The sequence below is a fragment of the Loxodonta africana genome, chromosome 1 (genome assembly GCF_030014295.1).
Source record: "Loxodonta africana isolate mLoxAfr1 chromosome 1, mLoxAfr1.hap2, whole genome shotgun sequence".
Taxonomy (NCBI): Eukaryota; Metazoa; Chordata; class Mammalia; order Proboscidea; family Elephantidae; genus Loxodonta; species Loxodonta africana.
The window spans coordinates 180,722,392-180,735,481 of NC_087342.1; the positions used below are offsets into that span (position 1 = coordinate 180,722,392).

General features: G+C 37.9%; 1 protein-coding gene across 1 annotated transcript in view; it reads right to left on the reverse strand.

Moving 5' to 3' along the window:
* Positions 1 to 13,090, reverse strand: part of FRK (fyn related Src family tyrosine kinase) — a 104,798-nt gene that overhangs the window by 46,410 nt on the left and 45,298 nt on the right. Inside the window, exon 2 of the mRNA XM_003404277.3 lies at positions 2,806 to 2,927. Within this exon, the coding sequence (XP_003404325.1) occupies positions 2,806 to 2,927 (122 nt within the window). The remainder of the gene's footprint in view (positions 1 to 2,805; positions 2,928 to 13,090) is intronic.

A 13,090-nucleotide genomic window follows, 5' to 3' on the forward strand; every position in this document is an offset into this window, starting at 1 on the left:
AAAGCCATTCACTTGTGGTATTTCTGTTATGGCAGGACTAGATGACTATGACAGTATTCTACTTAGCGAGTGTTCAGAGCAGTTACTGTAGCCTGGGCATTATTCAAAGATATGACACAGGTAATTCTACTTTTGGTTTATTTTCTTTATGGAAATATTAGTGTTTCTATATTTTTAATGGTAATTTGGAGGAGGGCAGTGGCACAGCAGTTAAGCACTTGGCTCCTAACCAAAAGGTCAGCAGTTCAAACCCGTTAGCTGCTCTGTGGGAGAAAGATGTGGCAGTCTGCTCTTGTAAAGATGCACAGCCTTGGAAACTCTATGGGGCAGTTCTACTCTGTCCTATAGAGTTGCTATGATTTGGGAGACTTGACAGCAACAGGTTATACTAATCTAAAACTTTTAATCTACTTCTGGCTGAGTAACGACTGCTTGATTTGATATGTGAACATTGGCATAAGGCAAACATGGATGCATTTAATCAAGGAATTCTCTTACTGCTCTCCTTTGCCATCATTAAGCCTAGGGGTTTCAAGAAGATCTACCTTTTCCTTCCTTTAAATATAATATTCTCATGATATTTTTCAAATATTCTAATATTTATCCACAAGGATATCCCTGCATCATGATTTACAATAGCAAAATAACTAAAAATGTACAAAATGTGAAATAGGCTAAATAAATGATGGTACACTCATATAATGAAGTTATTTGGCTTCCACAAATAATGCTGTAGAAAATATTAAAGGGTATGCAGAAATCTTCACAGGATACTACAGAAATAAGAAAAATGGAGACATATTTATATATATGTATGTATATATATTTTTATATATATATATATGTGTGTATATACATACATAACAAGATTATCACAATTTTGTTCTCTGTGTATGGGAATGAATGTGTGTGAATAAATAGACCTATAGGTCAGGCATAGTAGAAGCCTGACAAAAAAGAAACTATTATTAATAAGGTATTTTCAAATGATGATAGCCTCAATTGTTCTCCTTTGGCCTTTTTTATTTTACAAATTTTTATAGCATATTATCTTATTATCGGAAAAAAATGTTACTGTCTAAAATATTCACTTCTGTCACCTAGGTTACACAGATACGCAGTGGTATGAATTCCCTGCCTGGTGGGGCATCTGTTATACGTGGCTCATGCACACCCCATATCAGTAATTCAATATTTTGAGTATCACCCTGGTATTAACAATTTTACTGGCACCCTGGTGGCAAAGTGGTTAAGCATTTGGCTTCTAACCAAAAGGCTGGCAGTTCAAATCCACCAGCGACCACTTGGAAACCCTATGATCCAGTTGTGCTCTGTCCTATAGGATCGCTATGAGTTGCAATTGACTCAACAGCAATGGATTTGGTTTTTTGGTTTGGTAAACAATTTTAGAAATGTCAGTGGCACATTTCAAGAATATTAAGCAGAACAGGATTTTCTAACCTCTTGTCTTTCTAACTAGGTAGGGATAGAGTTGAATCCACATGATTCAGGAATACCATATTTCTCCAGTGCCAGAATAGGCAGGAATTGAAGTACAGACCTCTCTGAAAAACCTGCCTGAACACCACTGCTCTTGATTCTCTCCAGCTCCAATCCATCTGCCCTGATATTTGGAGCCACCAGATGTGAGGAAATATGATGGGTGCAAACACACACACAACTTGCTCTGAGTTTAGGCCAGGACAAAGTTCCCAATACATGTAGGCTCAGGGCCTATTCCAAGACTGAGCCATAAAGGCTGCTGTGATTCCATAGATATCATGTTTAATAAGCATTTATTGTAAGGCAACAGGGATAAAAGGTAAGCATAATCTCTTTTCCCAAAAGGTTTACATCTAGTTGAAGAAACAAAATACTTGCTTCAAAGGGAATAATAACACAAATGACAGGCATAAACAATACAGAGGAGCTCAGAGCAAGGGCAGGAGAAAGAAAGGCTCATATTGGAGATGATTTGGAGTAGAATCTTTAAGAAAAGACACTCTGCAGCATTACAAACTACATCTAAAACACAGATTTTTTTTAAAGTAAGAACATGTACATAAGCACATACAATTCTTGAAGATATCTCTCAGATCCCTTGTGCTACTTTTTCCCAGGGTATGTTGCCCCAGAGTAAATATGTACTTGACTTTTATGGAGCCCTGGTGGTGCACTGGTTAAGAGCTATGGCTGCTAACCAAAGGGTCAGCAGTTTGAATCCATCAGTTACTCCTCGGAAACCCTACGGGGCAGTTCTACTTTGTCCTGTAGGGTCACTATAAATCGGAATTAACTCGACGGCATCGGACGGCATCGGAGTTTTTTTTCACTCTTTTAGCTGAAAACCTACATTTAATTGAATTTTACGTGTCATGAGGTTAATTAAAAGCATTTGCATTCATTTGCAATTACCAGGCAAAGACAAATGAAATGCAAAGAAAGAATGAACGAATGAATTGTGGCAAGATGAATTCCGACAAGAGCGCAATTCTTGCCTCTTGCTTATTACTTCCCTAGAAGGTTCCCAGATAAGGTATAAGTGAGAAAATGCAGTCAGATTCATATTTTTTCATTTCATATCTAGTATGCATATGTTTGGAACTGTTTATAGGGACTTCTAGCCCTAGATAGAAATATTTTACTTTTTATATTACTCGAGTAGTTCAGTAGATTTAATTTTGGCCTAATTACGCAGATAAGACATAAGGCAAATTTTAAATTAACATTTCCCTGTTCACTCCGTAGGTTCATGACTGCGGACTCTGGAACACATACTTAAATCACACAAAACAATGCCCGTACCTGAAAGGGAGAAATCTCCTTTCTGGCTTTCACTTTCTCTGATAAGAAAGGCACCCGTCTGGTTTTCTGAATATAATAGTTGTTTTTCAGCATCTGCTCTTTTGATTGCTCCGAAGAACCACCTAAAGAGAGAGAGATGTAAAATTTAATTCACCAGTCAACATTTATTTTTAGGAAGCAAGAAGCTTGGCAAGAGAGTGTCATAACATCACAAACAATGCTTGATATTCTTTATCGAAACTACCATAAGCATAGATAGTAGCCTTTGATATTTGAGATGATTTTTCAAGGTGTCTGTAACCCACAGGAGCCCTGGTGGCACAGTGGTTGAAGTGCTCAGCTGCTAACCAAAAGGTCAGCAGTTCGAACCCACAAGCCACTCCACGGGAGAAAGATGTGGCAGTCTGCTTCCATGAAGATTTATAGCCTTGGAAACCTAGGGGGGCAATTCTATTCTGTCCTGTAAGGTTGCTATGAGTTGGAGTTGACTGGACAGCAGTGAGTTTGGTTTGGTTTTTGTAATACATACTTTTTTTTTAAATCCATGACATTGAACCCAACTTATAGTGACCCCATGTGTATTAGAACTGTGCTTAATAGAGTTTCCAACGGCTGATTTTTCAGAAGCAGATTGCCAGGCCTTTCTTCCAAGGTACCTCTGGGTGGACTAGAACCACCAACATTTTGGTTAGCAGCTAAGCACATTAACTGTTGGCAATACCCAGAGATCCACACTAGGAGTCTTGGAAAAAAAAATGCACACAGGAATTTGGCTGATGCCAGTTACCACAACCCTTATCATACCTGCATTCTGTCTGTAAGGTCCTCTGCCCTCCTTCTCTCAAAGCCAAAACCTGCAGAATGGGCCTGCTACACAAGCCTGCCCCAGTCCATGTTCTAAAATTACTTCTCATCACCATCAAACTGTCTACTCCATTCCTCAGGGAGACTTTATCACAGCTAGCTGCTCCATAAAAAAACCTATTGTCCTCAAGTCAATTCCAACTCATAGTGACCCTATAGAACAGAGTAGAACTGCCCCATAGGGTTTTCAAGGATCGCCTGGTGGATTTGAACTACTGACCTTTTGGTTAGCAGCAGTAGCACTTAACCAGTATGCCACCAGGGTTAAAATTCCAATCAAAGCATTCTTGTACTTCACATTAAAGTGTGAATGATTAAAAATGTGGCTCTCCAAACATTAATTCCCTTCTTTCTCTGCCTCCATCATTGCCCAATCCCTGCCATAAAATGGGATGATTTTGCATGTTTAGGAGGAATTTACTAGTATAAAGGAATCTGTAATCAATGGAGTGATTATGTAAAAAAGGTACTTCTGCCTGGGAAGTACCTTCCTAGTGTCACTTCTGCCTCTTGTCTTTACCCTCTTATCCTTAGCTCTACACATATACAACCAGATACTGAACACATAAGTTTGTGAATGTGGTCAACCCCTGGAGAATTATGGGTCTTTAACATTAAAGCTAGTCTACAGTGTATGTCAACTGAGTAGGCATCAATGTGATCTAATAAGAGAAAGCTGGGAAAGCCTGCTTGTCACACAGGACTCCTCACTATAGGGCCATAATGATGATCAAAAGAGATTTTAGGTAAATCATGGATCTTTTCAGGTCTCATCTTTGAAAATGTAAATACCCTAGGAAAGGAAATGCAGGGTGGGAGAGGAAATGCACTCATGAACGAAAAGGAAATATAGACTAGGGAATGAAAATGCACTCTCAAAAAAGTTAGCTCAAATTGGCTTAACAGATCATTTGCCTCTGGGGCAAAAGAGACCAGGTAAGAACATAAAATCCTGGTTATAGAGGAATATGAGTACACTGACAGTGGCTAACAACAACAACAAGGGTAACACAGTTGGAGGGTGGAGGGAGGAATTTAAAAACATTAGAGACACTAAAAAAAAAACTGTTACATTCTAACAAACACAGGGTGTCTGTTTACCATTTTCCAAATTATCAAAATGAAAATTATATAATATGAACTGTATCAGTTAGGATATGCTAGGATATATTGCAATAATGAGCAGCTCCCAAAAATCTCAGTGGCTTAAGGCAACTAAATTTACTTTTCATTCAGCAATATGTCAATTGAAGGTTATCTGGGGCTTTGCTCTATGTCTATGTCACTCGGGGAGTTTCCATCTTCTTGTTTCTGTGATTGCTGAAGCAGGATTGGGAAATGTGGCAAATCGCAGGCTACTTCTTGGATTTTCTATTTAAAGCTTCTATGCCATAAATCGACTCTATGGCAGCTATCACCAACAACAACATTCATGAAGGAACCCATTGGCCAAATAAGCTGCATGATCATGCTTAAATGCAAAAAAGTAGAAAGTGCAATCCCACCATTTTCCAGAGGGCAGAGAACTGAAGACATTTAATAGATTACACTGATGGACTACCACACTGACTCAGTATCAGTAGCCAAACTGATGTCCACAGACTATTGCTTGTCAAACCGGAACGCTGGAAGGCACAGAAACATTCTAAGGTGGCCATGTAATGAATTCATAGAAGTACAGAATTCATGTTTTCTTACTATTGCAGAAATAACTAACAGAATAATGAAACATAATAGAAAACTCAAGCAGACCCACACATACCAATCAGTGATGAAAAGATGAATTCTTGAATAAATAATTGCATTACTATTAATGATCTATGTGGGGAAAAAACTGATCCTATCTTATATCACATACCATAAAATTCACATTAATTAAAGCCCTCATGTAAAAGTCAAATTTTAAAATTTTCCAAAGACACTGGCAAGGATTTCTTAGATAAGACTGAAAAATAAAAAAGACACACAAACCTTAAGAAAAAAGATTAATAATACTTCTAACATCAGAATTAAAAATTTTGCATCAGCAAGGTTAACATTAAAAAATTAATAAGCCACAGGTGTAGGGAAAATATTTGCAAAGTACGTAGCCAAGAATAAGATTAGTATTCAGTTTATATATGTTGTTATTGTTAGGTGCCTTTGAGACAGCTCTGACTATTCAGTTTATATAGAGACCTCTAATCAATAAGAGGAGCCCTGGTGGTATAGTAGTTAAGAGCTTGACTGCTAACCAAAGGGTTGGCAGTTTGAATCCACCAGCCACTCCTTGGAGGCCCTATGTGGTAGCTCTACTCTGTCCTATAAGGTCGTATGAGCCAGAATCAACTCGACAACAAGCTTTTTTTCAATCAATAAGAAAACACTAGAATAATTTGCATAGGACATAACCAGACAGTTCACAGAGGAGGAAAACCCAAATAACTGATAAAAATAAGGAGAAACACAGCTTCATTATTAAAAAAAAAAAAAAAAAAACGGTGCTATCGAGTCGTTTCCGACTCATAGTGACCCTATGCAACGCCCCATAGGGTTTTTTAGGGATATTCAATTTAAAACCACAAGTAGACACAATTTCACATATTTCAGGCTGACCAAAATTAAAAACTCTCACAATATCAGGTACTGGCATATAGTATTATATTATTGATGCAAGAACCTTTATATAACACCCGTGGATAATTTGGTACAATTAATTCAGACAGCAATGTGGCAATATCTGGTAAAGTTTGCATACCATGCTACTCAATTCTACTTCCAGACTATATGCTAAAGAAACCCTCCATACATGTGCGCAAGGAGATAAGTTACAAGAACATTCACCGAAGAATTCTAGAATTGAAAAATTGAAAACAACCTAAATATTCATCATAGATGAACAGATAAACTAACTGAGTTATGGTTATAAAATAGAATACTATAAAAACCAAAAAAATCCGTTGCCATTGAGTCGATTTCAACTCATAGTGACCCTGTAGGACAGAGTGGAACTGCCCCATAGAGTTTCCAAGGAGTGCCTGGTGGATTCGAATCGCTGACCTTTTTGGTTAGCAACGGTAGCACTTAACCACTACACCACCAGGGTTTCCTATACAGGAGGTAAAATTAATATATTGTTGAGGGGGTAAGGAAGTTGAAGAAAAGCAAAATTGATATATATTATTATAATGTCATTTATATAAAGTTTAAGCAAATAGATCTTAAAAAAGACTGTACATACAGTAAAACCTGTGAAAGCTGGAACCTGCGTAAGGTAAGGCAGAAACCTGCAGAGAAGGAAAACGCAAGCATTTGCCACTAAATTGAGCAACAGCAAAGTAGTAAGACTGTACCCTGTCAAAAGTGGAAAACTTGCAAAATCCAGAAAAACAAGGCAGTTCCATGGAGTTCTGGCTCTCATAGGTTTCACTGTATTTTTTATGAATACATGTTAAAATACTCAAGCATCTTTTTAGATTCCATTTCCAGAAATAGCAAAATTTCTTCGCACTTAAATATTTCAAACAAAGAAGCAACATGGATCAAATATACTGACCAAACTGATGCATTTCCCTGGTTCAGAATGTATTGATTATGCATGAATGTTAAAATGTTTTAGCAAAATGCAAATATGTAAAATTTTACAAGTATTTGTCTAGCAAATTAAATTCTTAGAAATATTCTGTCGCCTATGTCTCTTTATTCTCAATAAAAAAAAAATTTTTTTTTCCTCAATAGTAACTATTAAACAAATATTCCATTATATAAATTTTATGCAACTACATTACTTTGGTGTTTTGAATAATCAAATCTATAAATGATGTATTTTCCTTCTCAATATGTGTATAAGCAAGCAGCTCTTATAAATCAAATGATCACAGATAAAGTAATTTTACCATATTTGTAAATGAACTCAGGAGCCCTGGCTGCACAGTGGTTAAAGCGCTCACTGCTAATCTAAAGGTTGGCATTTCAAATCCACCAGCTGCTCCATAGGAGAAAGATGTAGCTGTCTGTTTCCATAAAGATTTACAGCACTGGAAAACCTATGGGGCAGTTCTACTCTGTCCTATAGAGTCACTATGAGTCGGAATCGAGTCAATGGCAATGGGTTTGGCTTCATTTTTTGTAGGTGAATGCTATAATAAATTTTTCAAGGAAAAAAAAATCTTTTTTTCTGTCTCAACAATTTTGGATTTTTGTATAGTATGTTGATACAACAGCTTTCCAGGGAAAATCACAACAGTATGGACTCCACGGTAACAACGAAAGGGATATAAATATGTGACTGAATGCGTCAGCTCACTTAATAACCTGAGCTCCCAGCAGGAAATAGAGAATATAATTTTTTTTTTTCTGGATGTAGTAGTGTTATAATGCCATCCTTCATACTCAAAGGTGATACAACTGTTACATATTGCAATCTCTAGTGCATGGGCTTCTGTAGAGACTAATGGACAAACAATAGTTCTTTCCACCCTGTGCACATGTGCAAATTGTTCCTTTATTTGTGATTTGGGCAGCTGGCAGAACTGTCATTCTAGTCAGTTCTGCCTCTCAGAGTCCCTGCCAGCTCCATTCTGGAAGGGCTCACACGCCCCAGGCCTGGTTGTCTACCACAGCCATTTCAACCCTCTCTTTAGGCTGTAGTTGTCATGTACAGTAAACAGCAAGTGCCAAGGTCAAGATGTCTGGGAGGTATAAAACATCAGTGGAGGGTCGTATAGTTCAGTGATTCTCAAAGTATGGTATCCCGACCAAGAGCATCAGTGTTATATGGAAACTTGCTAGAAATGCAAGTTCTCAGGCCCCATTCCAGACCTACTGAATCAGAACCTCTGGAGGTGGGTCTAGCCATCTATGTTTACCACCCCTCCAAGTATTCTGATGCCTGCCAAAATCTGAGAAGTGCTGGTATATAGAAATAGTAAAGAAATTAGGAATTCACACAAAACAGCTGAGAATAAGTTAGAATCTGGTACTTATACATGGAAAATTACCCCGTAAAATGACACTACAGACACATACGCATATTTTATTGATATTTAATGAAAAGAATCTTTACTGTTATGCCATACCATGCCATGAAAGAGATCTTAATTAAGAACACCCAAAAGGAGAGAAGAGTCGTGACAGCCCATTTCTTGGGAGAAAGAAATGCTTCGATTAGATGAAAACAGAGTGAAAAATACAAGATCTGCTTTAAATGAAATGATTATGTAATTTAAGTCTAAAATTTATTTTGCAAACATTTATCAAGTTCTTCAAACAAACAAAAACTAGTTGCCATCCAGTCAGTCCTGACTCATGACAACCCGTGTGTGCAGAATAGAGCTATGCTCCATAGGGTTTTCAATGGCTGTGGCCTTTTGTAAGTAGATCACCAGGCCTGTCTCCAGAGGCGCCTCTGGATGGGCTCTAACCACCAGCCTTTCAGTTGGTAGCCAAGTGCTTAACTGTTTGCGCCACCCAAGGACTCCATCAGGTGTCTAATATGTATAAATTCTGCACTGACATAGAAAGATCTGCAAGACATATTGTTAAAGGAAAAAAAAAAGGTAAGTTGCAGGGTAAGGGGTATATTTTACTTCTATTTAGATTTTAGAAGTCAACGAACCAGAAATTATATGTGCTTACTTCTCTAGATGCAAGTGAAAGAGAAGGAAAGTAATGACAGAGGCCTTTCATTCTGCATTCTTCTTTATAATTTGGATGTTGACGAAAAGGCACAGTTGTATATGACTTTAAATTTATTTAAATATAAAAAAATTAAAAAGAGTATACTGCAACAATCTACGTGTTGTAAAGATCTGGACTAGAAACGCTGACAGTTAGAATTAATAGAGACAAGAAAAAAAAGGAATTTGGGATAAGTCATTATATGATGAGACAGATGGAAGATCAAATATGACAGTAGGGTTTCAAATCTGAGTGACAAATATGCTCTACAACACATTAGAAGGCAGCATGTGGTAATGGTTAAAAGCTACAGCATCACATGGGGAAATGTCTTTTTACTCAAATTCCTCTTTTGTGAAGTGGGAATAATAGTAATTACCTGATAGGCTGGTTTTGTGACTAAGAAAAACAATGTATATAAAGGGCGTGGTACCTGGGCACATACACATTCAATAAATAAGAGAACTGATTTAAAGGAGAAATCATACATTTGATTTTAGGCATACTGGGTTTGAGATTATGATAAAACACCAGAGTGAATTTGATCTTACTCTTCTAACTATGTTTGTATGGAAAGTTCCCTCCGGAGTGACTCTTTTGTCCTCCCTATTTGGACACTTTCTTGACTAGGACATGTTGCCACCAGGTGGCAGTAGGCATTTTACTAACCCAAGAAGTAGTGTGAGGTTTTTTATTTTGCAAAAAAAGAAAAATTGAGCCTTTAAGAAAACAACGGAATTTAAGCAGTAAAAAAAAAAAAAATTTTTTTTTTATGTTACTGAGAATCAACACTTAAATAATATAGATACCTATCAAAATGTAAGGAAATCAACATGTAAATAGAAGCAGTGCTGCCATTAATGTATCCTCTTTTCATGTAATAGAGGCTTATTCTGTCTACTCTGCTGCCTCAGTGACTGGCATGTAAACCAAAACAAAACCAAACCCGTTGCCGTCGACCAATTCCAACTCATAGCCACTCTACAGGACAGAGTAGGACTGCCACATAGGGTTTCCAGGGAGACCCTGGTGGATTTGAACTGCCTCCTTTTTGATAACCACTACACCAGGAGGGTTTTCGACTGGTATACCGTAGGCTACTAATCAGTCTCTGCCTAGTTGAACCTGCCTCATGGTGACCCCTTGTGTAAAAGAGTAGAACGATGCTTTATAAGGTTTTCAACGGCTCATTTTTTGGAATAGATCACTAGGCCTTTCTTCCAAGGCACCTCCAGGTGGACTCGAACTGCCAACCTTTAAGTTAGCACCTAAGCATGTTAATTGTTTGCATCACCCAGGAACTCCTAGGACACTCATAACTACCAATCAGAAAGAGCCAATTTCTTCCTACACTTTAGAAGAGAGAACCCATCCTCAGTAACTGCTGGCTAAGATCTAAAAAATTTAACATATAATTCCTTTTCCCAAGATCACCGTAAAAACCAAGGCAGCTAGCCTTCAAGCACAGTAAACAGATCCTGAAAAAATAAACTCCCAAAACCAATCCCAAAAAACAACTTGTGTCCTCTCAGAAACTGCCATAAGGAGAGTGGATGGATCAACGTGGCATAACCACCCATGGAGAAAGTAACCTGGATGACTGGGAGCTCAGGGCTAAGGGTATCTTACTGTTGTCATCACAGTTACACTTGTTATAATGGATAAAATTATCTGTTGTCCTCACCACTGGGGCTTGGGAGGCATCAGTGACACTAACACTTGCAAAACACCTACAGTTTGCTGGGCACCCTCATACAATCTCATTTATCATATCTAATGAAGGTTTGGTTCTAAGATCCTTTATCTATAATGATTCTATATGACTCACCAGCATCTACCTGCATTTCGGTCACAGTTCTAGAAATGACTCTCTGAAGTACCTTCTTGCCCAGGTAATCAGGTTCCGCCCCTTCCACAAAATCTTAAGATCAGTCGCCTTAGCTCAGGGTACGTTAGGTCTGTCACCGTTTTCCTACTCACATAGAGAGATAGGGATTTTATTTTAGCCATTATGTCATAGTAAGATTAGCCAGAACATTTAGCTGAATCAAAACATTCTCTTTCCTCCTTTCTTCTTCAATTAACCAGGAAAAAATAAAAATGTGCTAAGATAAAGTAAAAAATAATGTTCATATGTATTTCTTCCATTTCCCTCCTCATAACCTTTTGCCAGCTTATCATCACCACATGCACTGTGGCAAAAATTTACTACCTGTTCTTCTTAATCTTATATTTATTGATCACATAAAGATGAGCCAGGTGCTGTTGTTACGAGTCTTACATGCATTAACTCAATGTCTCCCCCTTGTTTATACCATCACCATCGGATTAATCATCTTAAAATATGACCTGGCTTATCTCACATACATATAGTAAGATTTTTAAGGGTTCCCTTTTGTTTATGGAATAAAACCTGGAATTTCAGGCCCTCCACCATCTGAACACTAGCCATTTCTTGAACTCTATCTTTCCTATATCAACTCTCTGCTCTAGTTAGGACCCCGGGTGGTGCAAATGGTTAACGCACTCAGCTGCTAACTGGAAGTTTGAGTCCACCCAGAGGCACCTCAGAAGAAAGGCCTGGTGATCTACTACTGAAAAATCAGCCATTGAAAACCCTATGGAGCACAGCTCTACTCCGACACACACAGGTTCGCCATGAGCCAGAATCAACTCAATAGAATCAACTGTCTATTCCGGTTAAACTAGGACTCTTACCTCTATTTGTAGTGACATTATTTAAATTTGCCTACCCCGAATTCCTACAGTACTCAATGACTTCACCTCAGGTTTGGCATGTAGCATACAAAAGCTAGTATTGTACTGTTATTTATTTATTTGAAATTATTTCCTGTGTCTGCCTGAGGCTATAGAGCTCCCCAGCCAGCCCAAGGACTGAACCTGACAGTTCCACCTCTTCCTGGCACCAAGCATCGAGCCATATGCCCTTTGGAGCTGTAAAGTACATACTTGTTGATGAAACAATTAATACCCTGTACCTCGATGTGGGCACTTTATATAGTCTTTTGATTCATATTGAACATTGGACTTTAGATAATGTCAGTGTTTTTATATCTTTATTTGTGCTTGCCCCACTGCTTGGAGTATAAAGTCCTCAGGGGAGAAGCCTTAAGTTGCAGTTTCTGATGTTAAACCAGAGTCCAGTGTGATTCTCTTCCCCCAAAGAGAACTCTTGCATATAAATGTAAAGATCACAAGTGAAGCTGGCTCTTCTGTCCTTGGAATCACAAGCATATCAGGGCTGCACACGAACTTGTGATAAAATGACAAAGTCCGATATCTAAGAAAGGGCTTGCGTCACATAGAAACCAGGAAGCTCTTTGTTCGGGTCACTTGATAAACTTTTTTTGTTGTTGTTGCTCACCTTTGTAGCCATCATAAAAGGGGAATTTTGAAGGAACTTCCCTAGAGAGGAAATAAGGTGACCTAATTTGTGTTTTCCCCATTGGGAGAGGTGCATGTTTGTGAAAGAATCTAGTTATAACCCCAACCCGCTTCCCTGGGTCTAGTAAACAAAAGTATGCAATTCCTCACGAAAAGGTTACAAAGAAATAAAAAGTTCAGATAAGCAATCTAATCTTAAGGCATGTTTTTGTTTCATGACCATTGCCTACTCATAAAAAAGAAAATGGAAGCTAATATTGATTTGTCTTTTAAAATAAAAAACAAAGTGGGTACATATAGAACGACATTTCCAAACATTAAGCAGAAAATAAAAATGTAAAATGTAACCTTTCTGCTC